The sequence below is a fragment of the Rhagoletis pomonella genome, unplaced genomic scaffold, assembly GCF_013731165.1.
Source record: "Rhagoletis pomonella isolate Grant_MI unplaced genomic scaffold, Rhpom_1.0 Rhpom_scaffold_00006, whole genome shotgun sequence".
Taxonomy (NCBI): Eukaryota; Metazoa; Arthropoda; class Insecta; order Diptera; family Tephritidae; genus Rhagoletis; species Rhagoletis pomonella.
Genome location: NW_023458560.1, coordinates 25,734,835 through 25,747,381, shown reverse-complemented (window position 1 = coordinate 25,747,381; position 12,547 = coordinate 25,734,835). Strand labels below are relative to the sequence as shown.

The 12,547-nt window shown below is 32.5% G+C and overlaps 1 protein-coding gene across 1 annotated transcript in view; it reads left to right on the top strand.

The window, feature by feature from the left end:
• The window catches only part of LOC118741852 (protein turtle-like), a 129,426-nt gene that overhangs the window by 78,834 nt on the left and 38,045 nt on the right, over positions 1 to 12,547 (top strand). Inside the window, exon 6 of the mRNA XM_036473825.1 lies at positions 7,880 to 8,293. Within this exon, the coding sequence (XP_036329718.1) occupies positions 7,880 to 8,293 (414 nt within the window). The remainder of the gene's footprint in view (positions 1 to 7,879; positions 8,294 to 12,547) is intronic.

Sequence of the window (12,547 nt, the reverse complement as noted above, 5' to 3'; positions counted from 1 at the left end):
AAAAAACCAAAAAATATAGTTAAAAAAGAAACAAATTGTTTGTCAAAATAAAGTTAAATAAAAAAATATATTTTTTTAATAATATAATCCAAACATTACAAGAAAAACCAATAAAATCCCAAAATTGAAAAAAAAAAATTTATAAAAAAATCAAAATTAAAAAAATACAAGAAAAACCAATAAAATCTCAAAATTTAAAAAAAATTTATAAAAAAAAGTAAAATTAAAAAAAAATTGATAAATAAAATTTAAATTAAAAAAAAAATTAAGATAAAACATCAAAATCTAAAATTTAAAAGAAAATTAAATTAAAACAGAAAAATATAATTAAAAATAGAAACAATAAAATTCGTTCTAAAAATTAAATGGAGCTTAAACAAATTTCTTTTTTTAACAATGAAAACTAAAATCGAAAGGGAAATTAAATAAAAAAAAAAATATATTAAATCGAAAGGAAAACATAAAATAAATTTTTAAAAATTAATTGAAATCAAAAAATATATATTTTCTTTTTGAACAACAAAAGTTGTTCGAAAGAAAATTAAAAGATAATGAAATTAAAAAAAAAAAAAATCATGAAAAAATAAAAAAAATCCACTGCCTAAGAAGTTTCACTTCAAAAAATTTTAAAATTCAATTGATTACGTACTTAAAAACGAAGAGCTTTTACAATTTCTGTTTTGCTTTAGTTTTACTAAATTTTAACTTTTGTTGTATTGCTGACTGTTGGGGCAAGGTACGGTGTCGTGCAGACATGCTAGTTGGCCCTGGCTGAGCTCGTCGGTGGGGTGGATCGTCTCCACGGACCTTACCTACAGCTAACACAAACAAATTAACGCATGCCTGCATATTTAGCATAAGTAGTAAGAGGAAGATAGAAGATGCATGAAGAAAGGAGCATTCAGGAGTATACGGCTATAATGAAAGAAAAGTCCGTCCTGTCAGGTGGAGTCAGCCCTCCCCATCTACTTTTCACCGAAGTAGCCATGAACTCCGCCGTGACTCCTACTATCCGCGGAGTTCCCTTAGCCTGACAATCGTCTGTCGAGTCTACAGTCCAGTCATGTTCACGTCAGTCAGTCAATACCCCCTTTGCATCCACGTCCCCTTCGTTGCAACACCCACACCAACTCGCCGAGACTTTAGCCACTCATGTTTATACCAAAAGAAACTTAAATTTCAATTCACATCAATAAAATTGTATTTGCAAAAAAACCTAAAACAATTCTAAAGCTTACTTACTACTACTACAATTGAAAGAAATTTATCAAAAATTCTTCTTTTTTTTTTTTTTCTTCTTATACTTTTAAGAGCAAAAAACCCAAAGTATCTGAAATTCAATCACGTTTAAAATATAAGTATGTGTATATCAAAAATAATTCAAAATCTCAAAACTACATACGTATCAATTGACCTTTACTTGAACAATAACGATAGCAATTCTAAGATATTTTCAATTAAAATTCATACAATTTTATCGGTGGACACTTAATTTCGCCTCCACTGTATTTAAATTATCAGCAAAGAGAACCTAGCATTCATGAATGGCGTGTAGTATATAAAATCAAGCTACTGAATTTTTTTTTTTTTTTTTTTTTGCATAAATAGACATGAAGATGTGTACTTATGTATATATACATAAATATGTAGAAATTTATTACTCACCAAGCTCTCCAGTGATGAAGGCGCCTACATCCAGTGAGTGGCTTAGCTGAAAACGAGAAAAATTGGAAAGGGACAACGCATATATACTATAATTCCAGTGTCCGACATTCATGGAATACTATGACTCTATTTTCTTAGTTTCTTCACTATCATAGCCTTCATTCTATCACTTACAAAACTACGAGGAGGAACAAAATCAAGAAGCTACACTATTTTTCGGCAAATATAACTAAAATTCTCAATAAAAATAATTAGAAAATAAAAAAAAAACAATCCACCATAACCTGGAGTTATTCTACTAGTCTGCGCAATTAAATGATTAAGGAATTCTTGAACATTCGAGAGTGAGTTTCATGATAAAACTTAGTAGTAAAAAAAGTATATCTATCGCTTCAACTAATCTTTACTAACTATGTGATTACAAATAAAAGTTATTAAAAGGATAACGCCTCCTTATCTACATTCATCCTACCAAAACCAAAAAAAAAGAAAGGATTTCATACGTATAAAGAACAATTAATCATCGGAACAAAAAAAGCTAAAGAAACTTAAATAAGTAGTTGTTGGGTAGCCACATGTGATACTCGTTGCCGCGCGAGCGCGGAGAGAGCCGAGACAAGAGCACCTGAAAGCTCCTGTGTAACCACTTCCAGAGTGTGGTCCGGTGCTTCGAAGTTGGCGATAGATTTATATGTATGTGTGTATTTATGTGCGAACACTCGTCAGCTCTCCTGTTCGCCTTCTCCTTCTTGGAAAGCTGCACTGGTTCAAATCTGTTTCCCTGGTAGTTTTTTTTTTCTTTCTTTTGTCACTCTCGCAGTCCACAATGTATCCCTCTCACGGTGGGCAGGAAGCAAAGATAGGTTGCATAAAAATGTCGACAAAAACTGAAAGCAGGGTTGTATTTGTTGATATTTTTAGGTTAAGAATCCCTTTGAATTGAAATCCTAGCTGCTCCTGTTTTAAAGATATCCACATTTTACATAGTTATGATAGGACCGACTTTTGCGAAAGAGAAAAACATCCTTGTGCATTAAATATTCAACAATGTATGTGTGAGTAAATGTGTGTATATATATTATGTGAAAATATAAGTTTATGTAAGTTTTTAGCCGGTTTCAATCGTTTCCAAGGCGCACCACGTAGAGGCAACTTACTTTGCACCTCTTTGTTTTTTTTTGGTTTTATTTTTTTATATTTTTTTCTTGCTTTATTTTTTTATATTTGTTTTTTGTTTCCTTTATTTTTTTTGTTGGCTTACCATATAATATAGTCACACATTTTAGTATTTAAATGTTTTATTATTTAGTTAAGTTTTTATATATGCTGGAATGAAAATGTCATTACAGTTTTCTTCAGGCGACTCACAAAATTTGGTTTATCAATCATATTTATTTTGAATCTATCCCAGAATTTAATGAATTCCCTATGAACTGACTTCCCGGCCTGCTCGGACCATAATCCTAAACCATCGTTATTCAAGAATGAAATAGATTGCTTTAAATGTTTAAGGATAAAATGGATTTTGACAGTTTGAGAAATTCCAGTACTTTTCAAAGCTGTGCGGAGTTCGTTAAGATTTTTATCAAAATTACTAAGATCCGCTTGTTTTGCGGAAAACCATGTATTCACGATTTTGCTCATGGCTTTGAACGAGGCAATATATTTGGTATTGTTTTTACTGAGAGTTTCTTCCATACAAACTAGGTTCGTCATTTTTTTGTATGTGGAAGACACTGTCAGCAAAAAATAAATAATTGCAAAAAATCAACGAAATTTTCTAGTAACTTCAGACTTGCACTTTACTAATTGGCTCAAAAGCTACATTTTAAACATTTTTCTAAAAGATCTGGGCTCGAATCGTAACATCCGTTCACGGATCAAAAACGATACGAAAGAAAATTACGTGATACGTCAGGCAGTATAAGCTGAATGGGAAAAAGAGTACGTTCACGTATGTCATAATCCAAAAAATGTGTTTTTACGTAACGAGTAGTACGATATCGTATGTGACGATTCGAGCCCAGATTAGAAATTGTGATCAGATGAAAGTGTCTCCGAGCCAATAATTTTGTACGGCACGGTACTTATAAGTAATCTAGGTTTCACGAAAAAAAAAATAAATAAATACAAGGTAACATTAAAATATCAGTCATTTGTTTCGTTGCTGTGAGCTTGTTTCAAAACTTCTGGCTTTTGCTATAATTGTAAAACTCTGTGCATGTCATTTTAACGTATTTAGGTACATACTTATATTAATCATCAACTATTGCTTATGCAAAACGTGCTACATTAAAAAAAAAAATCGCATATGAAAGAGCACCAACCCAACTCGTAATAATTTAAGTATACAAATTTTAGTATTAAGTATAGAAATATTCAATTGAAATACGCCAATATTAAAATGAAGCGCTTTGCACTTAACGGATGCTTTTTCATAATTAAGTTAGTCTTCGTGCACTCAGCTACAGCCAGACATGTAAATGTGCATTCAAATGTTCAGTTTGATTCAACACCACGTGTGCGTGGTATGAAAGTATTGTTTTTAAGTACGAACATTTCAAAACGATAATCAAATAAAACATATTCATGTTTACTATGCGTTATTTCCCCCAGTAAATTCATAAAATATTTCTTAATATTACAACGCCTTTTTCTCTCAGCGTAGTCATCTTTAAGCAAAATTTGTGCAATCAAATCGAAAACCGGGACACTTAAATGAAACCCGGGACATTTTAAGGTTGGACCAGGACACCGGGACAAATAGTCTAAAACCGGGACATGTCCAGGAAAACCGGGACGTCTGGCAGCCCTACACACAAAGCGCATACTTTCATGCGATTTTCTTTATGATCGCATTTGTGTTCTGAATGTACAATAGTCATTATTTCCTGACAGAAGAGTACATAAATACCAAAATAAATCTCATACAAGCTTTGAATTTATTTACTTATTATGAGGAGTACCGTTGGCCTAAGTTAGAGCCTTTTTATTTCTTGCACAAGTGCAGTGCGACTTGCCTGCGCTACTTGCTTATAGCAACAAACTTTTAATAAAAAATTACTACCGTATTATATAGCATACAATATTTTATGCATACATACATATATTGCGATATTGAAAGTGTTTGTAATGAGAAAGTTCACGCTACAGAAAAAGATAATTGTGGTGTTTTATCTAAGTTGTATACCGGTAGCGCCCAATAAATCTCGATCAATTATTCTTTCGGTAGGAAAAAATGAAAATGTTTCACATTGATTTGATCCGTTTTAGTGAGTTAAAAAAGGGGAACAGATTTGTATGAGATTTCTTTTCGTATAAATATGCTCTAATTATCGAGAAGTACGCCTTCCTCTTTTGCAAATATATCCTATAAGAAGTATATAAAATGTGGATATCTTTAAAACAGGAGCAGCTAGGATTTCAATTTAAGCGGATTCTTAACCTTAAGATATCAACAAATACAACCCTGCTTTCAGATTTTGTCGACATTTTTATGCAACCTATCTTCGCTTCCTGCCCACCGTGCTCTGTCGCTTTGCACTTTTATTCCTTTACTTCTTTCCCTGCGGTCACTGACCTATTTCATGTACTCAGGGCTATCAGCTGGTTTTGAATATTGGCTTATTGTTGATATGTACAAGCGCGTAAGTGGGAACTTTCGGGTTTTGAGGCCCTAGTGTCACCCCTGCCTAGTGGGGACCTGTAAGATTTGAGGTTCCTATTACTCACTGGTGTCGCAGCGGTTAGCATGTATGTGTATGTGTGAACCCTTTTATCTGCTTTTATAAACGTACACTTTAAGTAAATTAAACTTTAATTTACTTTTATTTATTCTAATTTTTGGTTTTATTTCATTAAATTTCTAATTTAATGTACTTTCATTTTATTTTAATTTAATTGTATTTATTGTAAATTTATTAAATTTATTTTAATTTGACTTATTTTAATTTAATTTAACTTTAACTTAATTTTAATTATTTTAATTTAATTTAATTTTATTTTAATTTAATTTTATTTATTTTAATTTTATTTCATTTGTTTTAATTCCCTTTTGTTTATTTTAACTTAATTTTATTTTAAATATTTAACTTTAATTTAGTCTTAGTTATTTAAATTTTATTCAATTTCAATCTAATTTTAATTTTAATTATAATATTAATTTATTTTGACTTTAATTTAATCTTAATTACTTTTATTTCGAATTCATTCTAATAACCATTTTTTTTGCTTCAATTTATGCAGTTGCATTTAATTTAACCTTTTTTTCTCGGTCAAGGTGTCCACACACACACAAACAACAAAACCAAAAAAACCCAGTTACTTAATTGCGGACTCACCTCAAGTTTAGCAGGCTTTTGAAGAGGTATAGTTGAGGCGAATTGCTACGTAATCAACCCGTTCTTTCGTTAACGGTCTTCACACTTGCACAACGGCTTTGTAAAAAAAAATCTAGAAAAATTCACCTTATTTCCTTTACTTCGAACTTAATATTCCGCGGACGCTCCCACTGACTTCTAAGTCACTAACAGATCTGATTTCTGCCGTCAATTCCTTTGGCGATCGTGCCCCCGAGGTACTCGTAAAGTGCAAGAATTTCTTCTGCTACAACTTTCACTCAACACTCACACAAGAACATACACTCGCGCGCTTTTACATCTCGGACATTTACGCACACATACAAAGCCATCCCTAAACACAAGTAACTAACTTCAAGCAAGTCCCATTGCAACATTTTAACAGAGGCTGTTTGATGCAGTATGAAGGAGTTTGACGCTGTCTGTTAATATGGCAGGCTGATCGTTACACTTTCAATAATAAAATTTAAAATTTACTACCCGATCTAATATTTTGCACTTATTTTTCTAGAAACCGAGATGTATGTATTTTCTTTTATATTTTGAATTATCTGAAGTTTGCACAAAAAATATTAAGGGTATTCTCTGAGTCTAGTAAAGCCCTTACACGGTGCATGTATTGCCCGGTTTGCAAAGCTGTCCCATACGAAAACCGGTTTTTACCATGCAATCCGTGATAATCAGATAATACCCCTATTGTATCGTTTAGATTGCCTTCGGCAGGGTAGTAGCGTGTTGTCTTTTGGAAGAAATTTCCGTTGTTTTTTGTCAAATTTCGTTTAAAACCATTCCGTTATATTTTTGCAATAACACAGATTCACGAACAATTTTCCCAGGCATGGTAATGGGACCATGTTTCTTTTCTTTTTTTTTGGAATCGCTGAAAAACATTTTTTGGCCACTCATGCGGTACATATCAGATTTTTTGGCAATGCCTGACGCTAATCAACTGTTAGTTGCAGAATACTTAAGTTCAGTTAAAAAAAATTATTCAAATATATCGCCAATGCGTTTTTAAGATCTGCATCTACTTAATTTTTTTAGGTTATTTGAAAAATTTCGAACGTTGCCCGGCCCTGTTTCAATGACACTGAATAACATAAAAGTTGTGGTTTCATGCCCAAATTTTGCTTGCAGTCAGAAAATATCGTTTGAAATACGCACTAGCAAATAAAATCGAGTTGTATTTACTATAAAAATATAGTAGCATTATTTGTAATCATATCACAACAGACATTCAATAAAAATTATAAAAAAGTGAAATTAAATTTTTAAAGCTTTGAAAAATAAATGTGGATTCCTTTGAACTTGAAAACGTGTCGTAAAACTCGAATGAATGTGAAATAAATTTATTTTATAAAGTCCATATGAAAACGAATTTATTGGTCATGTGGGAAGAGTATTTTTTGATGTCCAATTTTTCTTTTTTCTTTGCAATTTAATGTCATGTGGAAATCAAGTATATGTTACCATTTAAATTTTTTTGTATAGTGTTTTGTTATTTAGAATTTAAAAGCCGTTTCCAAAGTAAATAGAGAGGCAACGCACATTCCGCAGTTTGCTGTCGATTTTTGGTACGAAAATCTTAAGCTAACTGCTAAATGTAAGTAAACTCTCCACTGTAAGGGCGGTCATAGTAAAATTTTTAATTCAATTTTCATCCCAAAAGCTTTCGAGTTTCTTCTTTATATTTTTATTAATTTTTGTAATTATTTATTTATTTTTATAATTATTTATTTATTTTTATACATATATTTTTTTGTTTATATAATGACTCAGATTTTTATTTCAAACATTTTCTATCAAATACTAATTGACATTAACTCTCTTTCTTCTTACGCTCTTAACACCCACAGGTCCGAAGCCCGGTCCACCGCGCAATCTAACCGTCACCGAAGTTTCAAATGGTTTTCTCATATCGTGGCAGGCGCCATTGGAACGCGCTCATATCGTCAAATTCTACACCATCAAATACCGTACCGATGCCCAATGGAAGACATTGAATCGTGGCCAAATACGGCCCGAAGAGACCCAATATTTAGTTAAGAATTTAGTCGGCGGTCGTACATATTATTTTCGCGTCTTAGCTAATTCAGAAAAATCCTACGAGTCCAGTGATGAAGTGAAATTTCCGGTGCCGGCACGTGTCAAGCATAAAGCGATAACAGCCGGTGTCGTTGGGGGCATCCTGTTTTTTATTGTTGCGATCATTTTATCGGTTTGTGCCGTAAAAATTTGCAATAAACGTAAACGACGAAAACAGGAAAAAGGTAAAAAACTGCAACTACCAATGAAGCAAGTGTAAAGCGAATACACAAAATTATAAATAAAAGAATAATTCGAAATGGTTTTTGATGTTGGTCCGAAATATGGAATGCGCGGAAGTGTCTTTTTGCCACGCACCAATGCATATTTGAGGCTGCGTGCGAGATTAACCATATATGTACATATGTACATATGTACATATATAGATACATGTATATATGTATGTATTTGTGTGTAAAAAGAAGAAGCCAAAGTGGGTTGAGCGCAAAATATGGACATTGCAGCGTTGGCAATGGCAGCTGTGACAGCGAATCAACACAAAGAGAAAATAGCAGGAAACCAAAAAAATATAGATTTATAAAATAAGTGGCATCCACATTGCCGCCGCTGCCGCTGCTGTGCTGTGCATTTTCCTAGCGCTCCACCCACGCTTCAATTGGGCGCACGCCGCGCGTTCCTGTCGTGGTCACACTTTTTTTTAGCGAGTACTTTATATACCTACTATATATACGTAATATAAATGTTTTTTGTGAGATGAAATTAAATTTAAATTTTGATTGCGTATTAATTTTCAAACGTCCCACTAATTTGAATGTACCAAATTAACTTTTTGCGTAAAATTGCTAATTAATCTGTCCTTTTATTGCTTAATTAAATTTTAAAGCAAATGTTTTTATGATTTCAAAAAGCAAATTAATCCGTTTACAAATAGAAATGATGATAATCACTTTTATTGTGTGAATATGAATTTTTCGTTTGTAAAGTACTAATAATTTAATTTAGCATAAAATAACTTTTCTTCTGTTCTCGATTGATATTAGCGTAAATAGCTTACTTTTTTATATTTAACTACTAATAAATTATGAAGTTGTCTTTAGTGCATCAACAACAACAACTAACCATGAATAATTCACGAAATCTGCGTGCAACCTGAAATACTAATAAGTGACTGATTTCGGCTTTTGTGTAGAATAAATATGTATAATAAATAAATTTAATTTTATTTGAAGCAACAATTGGCTAACCAAAAAAGTAAATAAAATCAAACTAATAATTAATGAGTACAAAGTTTTAATTAATTTTTATTATTTAACGTTTAGTTTTTTGTGATGATTTTTTTTTTTATTATTTTTCTACGTTTGATATACTAGTATGTACATACTTATACACATTTTTGTGTGCATATTTATTGTTTTTTTAAGTAACTTATTTTTATATATGTTTGCGCTTTTATTTCTTTGCTTAAATTTAATTTCATTTTATACTCTTCTTTGAATTTTGTTTAATTAAAGTAAGTCTTAATTCTCAAATACTTTCAAATACAATAACTTGTATGAGTTTAGATGTTGTAGTTAGACCCAACCGAAAATAGAAATAATTAGTAGCTTGATGAGCACACTACGCTACTATCGAGGTTAGAGAAGAAAAAGCTTGCCAGCTAATACCAAGCAAGGTTTGTTTTGAGGATGATACCTGCATAGGCTCTTGCGTTATGCAACTACCTGTTAGTTTGTTGTGAAAGCGATAACTCAAATGGAGGTTAAGTTAAGGCTATCCGGCTAAGTAGATACATAGATGTTTATTATTTTACCATGTTTTTGTTTTTGTTATCATCTTCAGGAAAACTTGTTTTACCAACTACTAATGTCAAAAGAATTATATTAACTACATAAATATGTATGTAGTTTAGAAATATTATGAAAAACCATAGCTGCAAATGGTTTGGAACCCAACCGAACCCTACTACAAAAAATGGTTCGGTTCGGATCAGGATGAAAATCCACGCATAGGTATGCGCGATGTTGGCCGATGCATCGGAAACATCGAATAAGCTCCGCTGATCAATTAATGCGATATTATTCGATGCATCGATATATTTTGTTCGATGTATCGAAAACCAGAACTTGCAAGAGACATACCAGAGCACAAGTTTGGCGAGTCCGATTCTAATACTTCTGACCACATAATAGACGACTTTCGTCCATGAATTGGTCACCATATGCTAGTTCATCGAAATTGGGAAAAAAAAGTGGAACTGAAGAAAGCCTTTCTGATGAGCTATCTATTTATATGCAAAGGCTGGTAAGTCGGTTTAATGAAAACCCTCTAGAAATATGGGCCGATTACAAAATGCAGTTTCCAAATTATACAATATAGCGTAAAAGTTCTTGACAATGGTAGCCAGTTTCGTACCTTCTGGAAGGCTTTTCTCAAAGACTCCGTTTGTTTTGATGCAGCTTCGGAGTAAACAATAGGCTAAACGAGTTAACAAAATTTTATTTTTACAAAGCTTAGGCTGCGTTTCACCAAACTCATTTATTTAAGTGGAAATTAACTTTAATTTAATTCTCAATTAAATTTTCTTTAGTTTTAATAAGCTCCTTATTTAAGTGAGTGAAAATATGGCAGCACCGTGCTAAAAATGGTGGTGGGAGCAGGGATGGTATACAAGTAAACAGCTGATGTACAATATTGTGGTGTGTGTACTAGAGCTCTCGATTTTGTTCGCACATTTTCAAACAGCCCGGGTATATGAGCAACGAGTACTCGCACACTTGTTCAATTCTCAATACTCGAAAGTTTTCGAGCATGAGCTTGAGCAATTCGAGTTTTCTCGAGTAATTTGAGCAATGCTTTTTTTTACATATTTTACAAATTATTTATATAGTACAGTACCAAGGTCGTAACATGCATTTAGGTACATATGTATACATATTAAACTAATATTTTAATAAAGGGTCCTGGCTAAATCAGCCATTGGCAAAATAACCACTTCAAGTGCCATATCGTTCTTTGGCGGTACAAGTGGCCACAAAGTAAATCGATTTTCTGATTTCTCCTTGTTCTAATGACAAGTAGTGGTAGTTCACATTCTTTATGCGTATAATACATTTTCGTGTAAGTGGCTTTTGGACGCGCTTCAAAAAAGTAACCGTGGGTCCAGCATATAATTGCAGTGGTCAAATTGTCAATGGGCGATTTGGCCAGGACCCTTATGCCAGCACGCCACTTATTGCTACTTACATCATATCTGCAAGTGCCGCTGAAGAACCGTGGCGTTGCCGCCAGTACAATTAATAAAATTGTTGCTTATGTACATATATTGCATTGTGCCAGAGCACAATCTCGAAAGGGATAGCGCCACACCCAACTTTTATGATGACACATTTGTATTTAATATTAATTATTTATTTGGTATTGGTTTGGAAAGCAGCTGCTGACAAATAAAATTGACAATTTTTATTTTGTTGATCAAAATGCTCAAAAGCTCGAAAAGTTTGAACAAATATTTGAGCAGTTGAGCGAGTATCGAGCTTCTCGCATTGGTTTCTAGAGCTCTAGTGTGTATATTGATCAGCTGATTAAACTTGTAACATCTCTGAGTGTGGTTACTCTGATTTAATTTTTATTTGAGTGAAGAGCATAGGTCACTTCAATAGAAATTAAAAACAAATTAAAATTAATTGGTGAAACCAAAAATTCATTTAAATGATTTAAGTGAAAAAACTCTAAAATTCTAAGAGAGAAAGATAAACTATGGGATGAACAGGCTAACCTAATATTCACGCACACCGCCAGGTTACTGTCAAAAATTTCTCATGCACATACAACTTGTATGGGACCAACCGAAATTGAACGGCGTGCGTATGAGGCTAACTCAATTTCCAATTTTTGTTCTGCGTGACATTTTGATTTGACGTTTCGCTCAATTAAATCAAATGCAAACGCACGCAAGCCAATTTCGGCAGACGCAAAAAAACTAATTCGAAGGCGTGCGTACCAAAACGCAAGCTGCGAATATTTGTTTAGCCTGGAATTTTATATTGAGCTCAACGAAAGTGCTAAGTGCCAAAAATGTATGTACATATGAGGCCATCAGAGCAGAAGTGGCCTAACCAAAAATTGTTGATTTGTGCTTCCCTACTTAAAATAGTCTCAAATGAGATAAATTTTAAAAAAGGTAGTTTATTCTTTAAACCTTGTCAGGCGCAATATGGTGACTGCCAATTTCGGCACACCTTTAAAACACATAATAAACACAATATTATAATGTTATACATCTGGCAAATACTGGCAGGACATTTAGGGATGTGAAAAAGAAATAGGTGTAAACATTTTCTTAAAAAATAATTTATTTAGCGCTACTACAAAAATCTTAAAATAAAGTTAAAAGTCAAAAGGTAAAACATGCAATGTAAAATAGTTGAAAAAAATTCAAATATTCGATAAAACTTCAACTCTAGGACATGTAAACAATA